Source organism: Apteryx rowi, unplaced genomic scaffold (genome assembly GCF_003343035.1).
Source record: "Apteryx rowi isolate R43461 unplaced genomic scaffold, aptRow1 scaffold_82, whole genome shotgun sequence".
In the NCBI taxonomy this organism is placed as follows: domain Eukaryota; kingdom Metazoa; phylum Chordata; class Aves; order Apterygiformes; family Apterygidae; genus Apteryx; species Apteryx rowi.
In genome coordinates, this window is record NW_020451116.1 from 314,427 (window position 1) to 328,371 (window position 13,945).

At 40.6% G+C, this 13,945-nt stretch overlaps 1 protein-coding gene across 1 annotated transcript in view; it reads left to right on the plus strand.

Moving 5' to 3' along the window:
• COL4A6 (collagen type IV alpha 6 chain) overlaps window positions 1-13,945 on the plus strand; it is a 140,681-nt gene that overhangs the window by 39,277 nt on the left and 87,459 nt on the right. The window contains exon 2 of the mRNA XM_026089504.1: window positions 12,532-12,615. Coding sequence (XP_025945289.1) covers window positions 12,532-12,615 — 84 coding nt within the window. The remainder of the gene's footprint in view (window positions 1-12,531; window positions 12,616-13,945) is intronic.

Genomic DNA, 13,945 nt, shown 5'->3' on the forward strand with positions numbered 1-13,945 from the left:
CATTTTCATTTTCAAAGCTATACTTCTCTCATAATTTAAGGACAGGATATCAGAGTTTCTTAATCAGTGTCTATTGATGATGTGACAAGGAATTTGAGTACTCTGAAATGCCTTGTCTGAAACTATTTAGTGCAGATTTGAAATCACTACTGCAGCTGATTAATAGGAGTGCTTGCATTCCCTCCCCATAGTATGGATTTTTATATAATAAGAATTATTTTGAGAAAAAAGTGCGGTGGTTGAAATTATCCTAGGCATTTTTATTATATACCATGCTGTGGGAAAGGACGCAGGCGTTTTTTTGTGTGCCTGTTCTGGAAACGCTAGTGAAATAAAAGTGGCTATTTCAGGAATCTTTTTGTCACTCTATTGTGGAGAATTGTAGCTATCTGTGTATCTAGGTATTTTCAGCGCTGTCTTTGGAAATATGCATACTTGGGTATTCAGTGCTGAGGGCAACCTTTTCCTAATCCTGACAAGGAAGGAATCTTGAATATTTCAAACAGCTCATTTTGTCCTTTGGGCTAATCACACAAAATGTATGCAACATTCCAGCAGAAAGCTACACGGCATATTTATTTAAAATGCAAGTGGCAGATAAAAGAGTGAGTTTCACACACTTCCCTCCCTGTGTTTCGGAGTAACACTGCTTCTGTTATGCTGTTAAAGGTATTTTGATCTTTCTTTGGTTTAAGGAGTTGATGGTTCCTGAACAGGGAATAGTACAATTTGCGCTTTCTTTCCATCATCACACCCAAAGTCATCCTTAACAGGGAAGAGCCGGCAGTTGTCCTGCTTTGGGCACAGAGGACGGCCTGTGTGCAAGCTGAGCGGGGAGGCTCTCATCTTCTGTGTGGCAAGAGAGGGTACGCGTGCTTTTACCCTGCAGGATTGCTCTGCGCTCAGCTAGGTATCGTAAGGGCCGTTCCTTAGGCCACGTGTCTCAGTTGATTTCTTTTTAGCAAGGCATTCAAGCATGTTCTTTGCTCTCATTGATGTCATTAGAATTAAACATGGATCTAAATGCTTTGTGGAACTGAGTCTTTCAGTGGTTTTTATATGAAAATGTGTTTAACTGTATAGCAATGTGGAGCCATGCTTTTGGGAAGGTTGTTTTAACTGGGGAAATAAGGTGGTATCTAACAGATTCAGAGTATTGCTGATATACCTATTGCATGTGCACAAAGTTCAAACAAAGCAGAACTAGGTGAATTCTGGCTATTTCTTTTGCTGCTAGTTGATTTACTTTGTTTAGAAGAGAAAAAAGAAAATCTAAGGGAAGAAAGTGGCAAGAAAATCCCTGGAACAAGTGGCTTGCTTTTGCACAAGATCAGTGATGCGCTCAGGAAGGGATAGTTACTCAAGTTGTTAGTATTGCTTTGACAATACCTTGAAGGATGTAAAGCAAGGGAAAAGGAGCCTGACCTGAGCTGGTTTAAGTATTTTGTGTTCAGGTGCAGTTGTAGCTTATTTTACAACTCCCCCCTCTCAGTTTTAGGCAACATTTTGATGCTGGCTGAGTTAGCTGAGCCTGTAGAAATCTATATTAAACTAAGTGCAAAAATGGCTCGAAAGTCACTTTTCTTAAGAGACTCTGCTCACGTTGACAGCTTTGTGCTTCCTTGTGCTCTTCCCACTCTTCAGTCGTATCCCATGAGGTAGATCAAGCATCCTTACACCAGCTGTCTCCCACACATAAGGCTACATTGACCCCTAGTGTGACTCCACCATGGTAAACACTTACATCAGAGATTTTCTCCCTGACTCAAGTCCAAAAGATCCAGAGAGCGATTAGGAGTTAGCTCTGGAGTGGAAGATTGGATGCGGTTCCCTCCCCCGCCTCTCAATCCATCACCATCCTGCCGAACGCATCACTAAAAGTGCAGCCAGTTTCTACCAAAAACATTTTCCTCATTTTTTACTTTGAAAATTTGATCATCATTTGCTTGTCAGCTCTGGAACTTTCCTCTTAAAAAAACAGACATTTTACAGCAGATGGTTTGGGGGAATTATGCATTTGAAAATAAAACGCAAATAATAAATTGCTGCCATATTTTCAAAGTTGGTGGTCTGTGTTGACTGTAAAATTGGAGGATGAATCATGATGGACTCATTCCAGCTTATTTCATAGTACAGGTTTTGCTGATAAGTACTATCAACCTCCCCTTGGCTTTCAGTGAAGATTTCTCTCTTGTAGTATTTTTACTGGTTAGAATAGTTTACAAGAGGAAGGAGCCAAGTTGCTTTCAGGGCCAAGTGCTTGTCCACTGACCAGCTGTATCCACCATGAATGCAAAAGCGGAAATGCAGTATGATTGTACAGGAGGAGTTGTTGCATTCGCCCCAGTTACGTAAGCCTCTGAACAAGCATTTTAGTTGAAAGGGATGAAGTTACTCAAGATACTGTTTTCTGTTGTGGTTAAATGATAGTTTTTTGTATTCAAAAACCAAAACCTTTCCATCTGGGGGAAAAAAATCTTCAATGAGTAACTCCTCATGCAATAGTACTGTGTAGCTAAGTTGTTTTAGATGTTAGGTATAAAAATATAGGCTTGAAAATCTCACTTGGTCATGGATAGATCAAGCTACGTCCTTACAAAATATACTGAATGCAAGATTTCCCTCCCCTTTAAAGAAAGAAAACTTTCAGATTACAGTGGACAGGGAATAGTTAGTTTTATGGTGACTTGGCAGAAAAGTCTTCTACAAGATTGTAGTTAAGTCTGAGATTTTTTTTGAAAGTGAAACATTACATTACTTGCATATGCTTCATAGTTATTGAAATTTGTGCTACTGTTTTGGCAACTGATAGGGAGAATTGAGAGAGCTTTAAAGGTAGCTTTAAAAGATATGATAATATGGGACTGACAACAGTTCAGATGCAACACTGGAAACTTCAGCTATTTGGAGAAAAAAAATAATGGGGGTTTTTCAAAAAATTCACATTTCATCTATGACTGCACAGCTTTTTGCAAGGTAAAATCACAAATAGAAGGGTGGCTTGAATTATTTCATCCTTTCAGTTGAATGATTAAATGCAGCTACTCATGAAAACTTGTTTTCAAGCTACAAGCATATATTTAGGAGTGTGTGAAAACTTTTATACATCAGGAGAACATTTAAGGATAAAGTGAGAAGCTGTCTGAAAGCAGGTTATTTGATGGAAGAGTGCACTTTCTCTGTTGTGAGGTAGTGATGGGTTTGGGTTTTTTCCCAAGATCTACTGCTTTTAGTTGGTTTGCTTGTGTGGTTCATAAAGGTTTGGAGTGGCTGATGGTTACATATCTCATACACATACACTGTACAACGCCCTAAGGCCCACCTCCTTTAGCTGCGCCATCAATACTTTTATAATATCCAAAATATTATCGATCTATTTATCAATTTTAGTACTATAAGCATCTGCACTAGTTGGCTGTATGTGTTGGAATTAGCCAGTGTTGTGATCTTGTGTGAGGCTTATGATGCTGTTGAGAAGGTTCACACTTGGTAAATAGCTATGCTAAATGGTGCAACTAATACAGTTATCTCCGATTTTGGAATCACCGTGTACGGCCTTGTTCTCTAGCTTATAGCTTTGTGAAGGTGCGGAAGTAGGACAAGGGCTTTTTTCTTCTTAATTTGGCATTTGCCGAGCTTTGGTAGAGAGTGGCATAAAGAAAGCAGATTCTTTGCTAATATTGTCGGTGTTTTTCAGTGTTATGTGCTGCAACAATATGTGAAAGTGCACTTGAAATTTACCTGAAAGTGAATTTCCATTGTCTCTTTCCATACAAACGGATGTGTTTTGGGATGCATAAACAATACCAATGGGCACTTTCTTTATAAATTAAAGCAACAAACTGCCTGTGCAATCCTTTTTCCCTGAGGTGAGACCGAGTCCTCTGCAAGCAGTTTTCCCTGCCGTGGGGCACAGTAGTTCTCCTGTTCCTTGCAGCTGACGCTGGTGCATTTGCACAGTAGTGGATCCCATGGCTATTCCCAGCGCTGCCCATGCGCTGGCTTGAGTGAGACTAATGCAGAGAAGTCCCTCCACCCCCGTAGGATGCAGGGAATGAAAACTGCTTTCCCCGTACTCCCTTCCTCACTTCCATCCAGAGCCCCCTGAGAGACGAGCGCACACCTACCACTCGCGCAGCTTCATGGGCGCGGGTGAGGAGTGCCTACACCCACGTACACATTCTTTATGCCTGGCGAAATTTCATCTGTTAAGGAATACACCGTGAATTTCAAAAAGAAGAAGAAACAAAAATAACAAAAGCTCTTACACAAATTTGTATCGGTACTATAGTAAAGGTGATAAAAGATCTAATAGGATCTTTTCTCTTTCTAATAGGCTATGGAGTCATTCTTGCTTTAGAATAACAAGGATCTCTGACAGGCATCCTAAAGATGAGAAAATGTGCTCTGTATGGATGCTGTCTTTAAAGAAATCAATGTAGTGAACAGTGTTTTATAATCCTTGTCATAATGCTGAGTATTTAAAAATTGGTAATTGTATCTTGAATAAGACTCCTCATCATTCTCAGATATGAAGTGGCTGGTGCAGTCTGCTGAGCCGCTTAGGTGTTGCCTGGAATAACTGCAGGATCCTAAAGCCAGGCAGCTGCCGGACCTCGCGGCACGGCGAGAGCAGCTCGGGCCGAGACGGCAGCTGTGCTGGTGGCTTCCCAGGCAGCAGCCGAGACCAGTGAAGAGCCATTCCTTGTGTGTAGCTGCTAGGATGAAGCTTTTGATTTTTCTGAACTATGTGGAGCTATTTGGAATTTTGTTACTCATATTTTCAGATGATGTAATCATCCTTTCTCTGCTTACGTATTTTTTCACCTACTAACAAGTGGAAATGAGGCCTGTGGCAACTTATATGCCTTTTTTGCACAAATATGATAGTTTAGATGGTATACTTGGCAGCTGTCATACACAAATCCTGGAAACCCTCTACCATGAGAAAGACTCCCTTCGTAGTCTGCAAAGTCTATCTCCAAACTCCATTCAGCTAATGATAAATGCTTGTTTCCTCAAAAAATGTGAGTAAGTTAACTTTATTGTTCGAAAAGCATCAGATCATTTTTTGCTGTGTGCATAAAATGCAGGAATTAGCCTTTAAGAATTATTTTATTTCATTTTAAATTAAATTTTCCATGCAACAGCACTCCTGTCTCACCCCCAGAATTGAAAGCAGGGAGTGGGTATGGGGGTAAAATTTGATTCAGTCAGAATTTTTCATTAATTTCTCTAGGACCAGGACTTTCTCTAAGCTTTGTAACCTGATGCGTAGGTTGAATTGGAGGAAGGTTAGTTTCTATTAGTAACTTTCACTCGGTCCCAGTTGCCAGTTGAGATGTTTGCCAGCTCTACGAAATGAATGAAAATGTTTGAGGAAATTGGTTTACCAAAGAAATCAGTGAACCCTAAAATAAATTAGTATCTTAGCTACAGATTCACATTTAATAGCTTCATTTGAAAGACCTTTTGTGCAGTAAAAGATAAACTTGTGGCTTTGTGTTGTGTCCTTGCTCATGTAGGCTGTAAATAGACTGTCTGGTTTTAACTGCATGTTCATTGACTGATAGGCTATTTAGGAAAAGGATGCAGAGCTCTTGTGCCATCCTCGCAACAAAACTGACAAACATCAGAAGACAGAGCGGTTCAGAGCCAGTTTCTAATCTATTAACGTCAGATAATCAGTATGTGACGTTCCTGTTGCTGGAGTGTTTGGAAGCTGTTGATTTCCATTGGGACTGTAGGAGGAATAAGGGGGTTCTCGGCCTGAGAGAAGGGCTTATAGTCTGGCTTTACATGCTGCTTATGAGTTAGTATTTAAACTGTATAGACTCTTACTTTTGAATGTGGGTTTTTTACACTTGTAATCCTATTAGAGTCAAATAAAAATGTTTTTTCCAGGCTTGACACAATTTGACACCACTTTTTAACGTAGCAAGTTATAGGAGAAATTTGTAGGTTTAAAAAATGGAGACTTTGAGGACAGTTTCCACCAAACTTTATTTCACAAAGTCAATTTTTTTCACTGAATAGGATGCTTTTCTTTCTAGATGCTTTTGCTGCTAGTGGCTGGAGCTGGGCTGGGCAAGGAGGTGCCGCTTTGCCACGGGAAGCTTCAGCAACACAGGCACAGGGGCAGGTTACCGCCGAGGCCCGTCTCCTACTGTGACTGGCCACTGTCGTAGCCGTCTCCTTTGCAAAGGATTAGCGGTTTATAAAAAATGTTAAGTCTCTTGCCTTTGTAACTGGAAGGATGTTGCCCTCTGCCTAAAACCCTTCTAATTTCCTCCTACATCTATTTATGGAAGTTTATACACGCTTGCTTTTGTGCCAGTATTGTCCATCCTTCTAACTGGGTGGCATAAGGTAGCCCAGCATTCAGGCCCTGGCAGCCACCTGTGGTGCTGTTTTATCTGCTCTTACCATAAGCGATCTCTGTGCCGACATCCCTTCTCAGCCACTGAGTCAGAAGCGTAAATGCTCCTGAGCAGCAGAGTTGTATCCAGAACATCGTTTTTAGTTAAGTCCTTCAACTTCTCTGGCGTTTACCTTCCTGATGAAAGTATAGAGAACAGTTGCATCACCTTCGAATCTCCATTTTGCTGGCCTGGATAAACCATGCTCTGTAGCCGGGAGGCTCTTAAATCGTGTGTTGCGATTTTCAAGCTCTGGGCCTGTGCAGGGTTCATCTTTCTTGAAAGCAGGTGACAAACACCGCACAGTATTCCAGCTGAAATTTTGCTCGTGCTTTGTACCATGTCACTAATTCCGCTGAAGTCACTTTCTCTCTCCAGAGCGTGCACGGCTACAGCTGGTACTGTGCTGTAGCCTAAAAAAGGCAAACGAGGCCGTAGGTGTCGGTGAGGCCTGTTGCTCAGAGGCTCGTATCCTCCTTTTGTTCATTAGTTGCTAGCCGCTTCCCCCCGCTTTACAGCAGAGATTCCAGTTACTGCTTCCTGGCCATCACCTTGCTCTCTGTACGATTCAGAAAAACTGAGCGGACAGGGAAAGTCGCGGTTTGGTGCATCTCACTAGAGGAAAGTTGAAATGAGTTCAGGTGCTTGATGTTCTTCGTGAGAATAATTTGTTTGTATTTTAATTTTATCTGATGTTTTGCTGACATGATTAATTTTATTCTCACCTGTTGGGTACTTCACTGCCAAACAAATCCCAACAACTGTGTTCGGGCAACCTAACTGGCAAGCCTGTCAGGTTATTTCTGCTCTGTGACACCTCACACGTTGGGAAGAATTACTGAATCCATTTGCCGTATGACATAACGCTGTGTTAGCTGGGTCATCCTGCCATTTCTGAGTACAGAGGTTGCTGTGGTTCCTAGTTTATCATTTTTTTCAAGGATTTTTAGCTTTGGAGAATTCCTTTCATGTCACTAAGGCAACTTTGTATTTACTCATGCTTTGCAGAGCAGACTGACATGCCAATTTCAGAAAGAGGAGCTGATCACATGCAAAAATGTTTTCAGAACTGGGCTCTAAATTCTGTAATGCAACAGCTAAAAGAATCATAGACAAAGAAAATGTTATAAAGAATTTAATTTGTAAAAGCTAGAAAAGTTAAAAAGGGTGAGGTTAACACAGCAGCATTACTTAGCTCATGCAGTAAACAGGGATATTATGTTTCATTAGAGATTTTTCACTGTGACATTTTACCAGGCTGTCTGAATGTCTGGTACTGTAAGTATAATTTCTTTATTAGTCATCAGCAGATAATAGGACCCTGAACTGTATGGAAAATGTTTTATTTGTGGCTTCCAGAAGTTTTCATTATGTGCCATTTCCAGCATTTTATTGTGATGTTTCTGTCAGGATTTTATTCTGGACAAGAGTGGTCCTTCACTGGAGTTGGGAAGTTAGCAGAAATAAGTCTTGGGAAAAAAGTTTCATCCATGCCATTTTTCCTTAGACAAGGCTATGATTCTTCCACTTTCTGTTTTGTTATCATCATCTTTTGCTTATCTTCTTTTTTCCTCTTTGTTTTGCCTACTGGCCTGCTGCTCTTTCAGTGCACTTTTCATCCTGCAATTTTGCATGCTGATACTGTTTAGAATCTATTCTTTTCTAAAGGTTTCCAGCTTACTTTCCCATTACAGCCACTGCTCTTGAACTTCCTCATGCTAAAGGGAGGGTTATGTTGTTTTCACCTTTCTGCTGTCCTTTCCCAACACCTGCCCTCGTCACGTTCCTCGGCTGGGTTGTGGGTTCCCCTTCCTGCTTGACTGAAATGTTGTGCTCAGACAGTAGCTCTCAGCTCTTCTGCAATGTGATCCTTAGGTACAGTGTAGAAGATTTAAGACAAAATTGGGCCCTACCCTTGCCTCTGAACCATGCTTCATGGAAATCTCTTGCTGAAGCCCTGTGTTAGTTGGTTTACTCCCCCTGTGCTGCAGGTACGATTTTCTTTGGATCTGCAGACAGGGCCTTCAAGATCATACGCAGGTCCTGTGCGGAGCTGTGTGGTGCTGTGGAAGAGCTGGAGCGAGTCCGAGGCTGGGACACCTCTTACAGCATCACAGCTGTTAGGTTTCTTTACTCTTTCTGGCCCCGCTCCAGAGCATGCTGAAGTCAATGGAAAGATTGAAATGGCAGTCCATCTGCATCATAAATGCTTGATGGAGATGCACCAGAAGCAGCAGAGGAAAATTGTTCTTAAACTGGCACTTGTTTTTAATGTCTTTTAAAAATAGTTTCTCACTCATATAGATACTTCTTAAATAATATATTTTTTCCTAAATTGCGATGTGAGTAATACTCGCATAAGCCTGAAATATCCCAATTAAAATCAGTATGTGTGTTATTCGTTTGTATTATAGCTATTTAAATCTCAGAGATTGTCTATTTTTCAACAGTGCTACTGTTTTATGTTTATGTTTTCTGTTTTAAAAACCTTGGTCTGCTTCTAACCAACACAATTAAAATAGTTTAATTCATTTCTGTTATAATTGGTGGTGGGTTTACCCTGCTATAACTGGTATCTTCATTTCCTTACTTCCTTATTGTTTCTGAGGAACCATGCTTGTCAATCTGAAATATAATATCACAGAGCAGTTGGAAATATCTCTTCCCTGAATACGTGCACAGGCCAAGCATGAAGCACCCATGCTTACGCATATCTATAAATGTTCAAATGACCTATGAGTTTGTACATTTGAGATTTTTTTTGAATGGAAAAAATATATTGAACTACTTCAGAAGAGAACACTGTACTCTAGAATGTTATATACAGCCTTTAGACTTGTATACATAAATATTATGTACATGGCTGTTTGCTATTTAAGTAGCCTTGGAGTGTCTGATGTCAACTACTTCCCCTAAATAAAATGCTTATGACATGTAACACCTGGTTTGGTGCCAACTGGCTTTGGTTTGCTTCCTTTCCAAATGCTATCCTTCACAAGTGAGCAAAATGACTCCTCACGCTTTGAAAGGGAACCTAGAACTACAGTGCGAACACACTATTTTATATAAAACGTGGGCATATTTTCAGTTTTTAATAAACCTCAATGAGAGTTCAGTCCAATGCCCAATAAAATCAATGGAAGGACGACTTTTGACAGCAGTGGGAGTTTGACTAGAACCATCTATACGAGAGACAGTGCTGTGGGGAGCAGCGCAAGCAGCGGGATGGGGAGCCCCGCTTGGTTTTGTCCGGCGCTCTGGGCCCCGCTGGGAAGGCCCCGTTTGCCCCGAGCCTGGGCATTTCTAAGAGGGTGGGCTCAGGGCTCTGAGCATGCAGCTGCTGCAAGGCAGTGACCTTCGAGGAATCCAAACCTGTAATGAAGTAGTTTGTCTGGCGTAACTCCCTCCTGAGAGGAAAGCAGGATTCGCAGAACTATGGGAGCTGAAAGCTCATGCAGAATACTTGGAACAAAGAATAACCTGGAAAAGAGATATATCGGAAACTAAAATCTTTGAAGAATTTAAGGCTGGGTTGAATAAGCATCTGAGAAGGCACAGTCTGATTCCCGCACAGCATAAAGCTATGTGCTGAGAGTATAATAAATGGTTAAGTGTCAGGAACAGAGATATCCATTGGCTAGAAATGAGTCCAAATTCTCACTGCAGGACATGCATATCATCATGCCAAAAGGTGTTTCTTGGTGCACTTCACTTGTGGGTCCTCCCAGAATCAGATCATAAAGTCTTATTTCTGCTTGTGGTCAGAAGTGGCCTCTCAGCAGAGTGTCTGTTAAGACAGGGACCAGTTTTTAAGTACCGAGCCCTTGCCAATGTACAGAAGTGCCCGTTCACATTGCAAATTCATACTGTTCATTCTTCATCTGAGCAGACAGCTTGGAGSTGTTCTTATTGCCTGGCATATATCTTTTAGATGCAAATTTTGTGCTCTTTGTTTTTCTTTGTTTTTACCTTCATTGCATTAAGTCCACTTTTATTTCCTGCTGCGTAGGGTCGGGAGCCCCTGCATTGCATTTCATGTTATGGTGGCTCTCTCGCAATGTGTTGCCCTCTCTCTATTCTGCTCAAGTATTGTGATATTAGGTTCCTGCCATAGGATGTTAATGAGTAGCCCAAAAGCCCCATGTCTGCAGGAGTTTTTTCTGAACAAAATTACCCAAAAAATCTACCAAATTACTGTTTGCTTTTTTTTTTTCTTTCCCCCCACTTGATGCCTCTTAGAATTGCTTGAAGGTTGTTGTGACCGTTTGGCAGCAAGAGATAATAGTCCCTCAGGCTAGGGAAGCGTGGGAGGTTGGATTTAAGGCTTTTGGTTAACATCTGTTCATCTGTTCACACTGCCTTAAAAACAGAGTTGTGTTAAATGTGCAAATCAGTGTGAACATCAGGTTTTTAAATGAACAGATATTTTGTTTATCTACCTTTAGCAGGAAAGGTATTAAGTGATGTTAGACAAATTTTCTGTAACCCACTGTAAAAATGACTTCCTTTGAGAAAGCTAATGTAAAGAAGAGGTTCAAAGTTGCATGAGAAACTTGCATGAGTTGGCTTTCATTTTCATGTTCCTCACCTGACAGATATCAGGACATTTTAAAGGCTTTAAAAATAATGTTCTGTGAGTGCTTTTAGTAAGGAAACATTCAATTCTAGTCCAGGCTTGTTTCAGCACTTAGTTTGGTCACCTTGAGATGGGGATCTTATATCCATATTTCATTCAGAATTTCAAAACCTCAGGCCTGTACCAGAGCACAGTTGACAGTGAAAGACAGTTTCCTTAGAGAGGGTTGTTCTTCATGAGTGGCTAAATTGCACTTTCTTTCCAGGGCTGTTACGGAGTTGTCAGCAGTCCTGTATTTCAAGTTTGTTGAGTGTGGGAGGGAGTAGGTGAAACTCTCTAAACTCCTGTGGTTGACTTCCATCTAGTGCCACAATCTGTGTTTTATTTGGAAATTAAGTTACTGATAGACTTCAGATTTAGGTAAATATTATGATTATCCTTGCAATAACTAATACTAGTATAGCATATTGAAAATTAAGTTTAAATCCATATCTACTGACATTTGAAAATGCAATAGGCAGTGCCTCCCTACAGCCTAAGCTCTGCCCCGGAGAGATGCCACTTCATGTTATCCTTTCTTGTTCTTTGGTCATTCTGTGCAGGTCCTTCCTTATGTAGACCTACCTCCACGGTAGGGGATGCATGTGGGAGCAAGGACACAAAGTGTGTGTGTTTGTGTGTGTTGACGAGGAGGAATTAAGGGCAGACCACTGTCTCTAGAACTATTGGAAGAGCAACAGCAGCTGTGTTTGGCAGGCTTTTATTCTTTATGCAAGTAGTGACTAGAAGAAAAAGCCTAAGTGCTGTATTATTTCTTTTCCCCCAAAATCTAGCATCAGTTGCCTTAAATGAAATGGATGACATTCTGAGGCCTGGATGGGTAGGACTGTACAGAGTACACTATGTAAGGTGATTTTTTGGTTGAAACTGTCTCAGCTGAACAGTTTTGTAAACATGTCTGTATGATATATTTTCAGAAATACAGATTTTCATGTCCATTCGAACATTTATATTTCTTACTGTCTTCCTTACGCATCTCCTCTTAGTTAAAAAAGCCACAGTAGTTTCTCTGATTTCAGTCGCTCAGGGGCTGTAGCTTGTTCCTGGTGGAAACGTGCAAGAATCACAAAGTAAATTTGTCTTGGTATTTCTTGTGATGTAGAGGTACTTGGGCATGCAGGATGGCCAAGGCGCAAGTTCTAATTATTGATAATGATCCTAGTCTAACAGCAGACTCAATATCTAAAAATGTCATCTAGTTTTTTGAACTTTGGTAACCCTAAAAAACACTCAGCACCTTGCAGAATAGTGCCAACTTCTGTAGATTCACCTGTCCTCTATGTATTTATAAACCAACTTTTTCTGTCTGTTTGGTGATTCTGAAAATGAGTCAATTATGGAGGAGCATAATTTAAGCATATTTTGCCATTTATTTCCCTACAAACTCACACGATAAATGTAATGAAATTAGAGCATTTAAACCAAGGAAGATCATCAACTGACCAGTTCTCTCTCTCTTTTTTTTTTTTTAAACAGGGTGGAAAGAAGTCTTACAGTGGGCCATGTGGGGGCCGTGATTGCAGTGCTGGATGCAAATGTTTTCCAGAGAAGGGGGCGCGGGTAAGCTGGCTTTCATTAATACACTAATACAACTAGTCCTTGTGTGTCTTATCAATCTTTTTTTAAAAACAAAATGAAAACTAAGTGAATATATGTAAACCTCAATCTAATCATCTCACGAAACAAGAGAAGTGATGAAGACCAGCTGCATTGCAAATGTCCCTGGCCAAGATCTCAAAAGCTGTTCTGAAGGTTTACAAATTGCTAGCTTTGCAACAAGATGTTAATGGAATCTCATTTCTTTATGTGATCTGAGCCCTAGTTCAAAAAGTCTAGGATTCAACTCAGGAAAATGTTGCTATTTAGAAATGATCTTAAGCATGTACTTAAATGTTTTCCTAATTGCAGACAGACTTGAGCATGAATTCTTAATTGATAATTGATGATGTGTTTGCTCTGGAAGTATACAAATTCTTTCAAATTGTGTGGCAGTGTGAAAACATGTCTAAACAGATGAGTGGAAGATTTTTGCAAGTAAATTCTCAACATAACCTAAAATGCAAGATAAAGCCAATTGCTCAACACCTTATGTGACTGGGTACAGTGAGGCGCAGACTTGGTTTGGAATATCCTGTAAACGCTTTGACCTTTGGGTAGCAATGAGCATCATCCTTCTGTCTCTTTACATTCCCAGGGTTTAACTTGATTGTTTGAACTGGCCACAGCACTGTTGACCTTGCAGTTGAGCTCTTGGCATCTCTTTTGTTAAGATGTCACAAAGATTTTGGGCTGTTTTCTTTGCTGACCTGAGAACTCATTTGGCTTTTAGCTTGTTTCTTATGTGACCTGTATCGGTAGGCATTTTCAGTACTTGAAACGTGTGTTTCATCCTGCTGTGACCTGTCCATGGAGGAAACTGTCTGCTAGAAGTGGTAATCAGTCCTTTTTACAACACTACTTCTATCAAGCCATACTGAGTCCTGCTGACATCTTCTTGGACATCTGCAGACAGCTCTTGGAGTCCTGCCACACCAGAGGATAGGGAGGTGACTGGCAGAACTGGGCAAGAGGATGGTGTGATTATCTGTCCTACAGCACAGCTTGTTTCTTGTAGGAGACTGTTTAGCCTGAGGCTAATTCCTTGGCTTCCTGCCTAGCTTCTCCATTGCTGCTTTAAGTTCAGAACAGGCAAATGGCAGTTGAGACTTTGCCAATGCCCTGGATCCATTTTTTGTTCAAAAAAAGGTTTGAGTCCAGAGCTGTCGATTTTGCACAATTAACCAATTCAGAATAAATCTAAGTTTTCTTTTTAAAAGAAAGAAATAGCTAAAAAGCAGAAGAAAAATGACAATAGGCTCAATGAAAATCGTATAGGCAATGTCCTCAAACG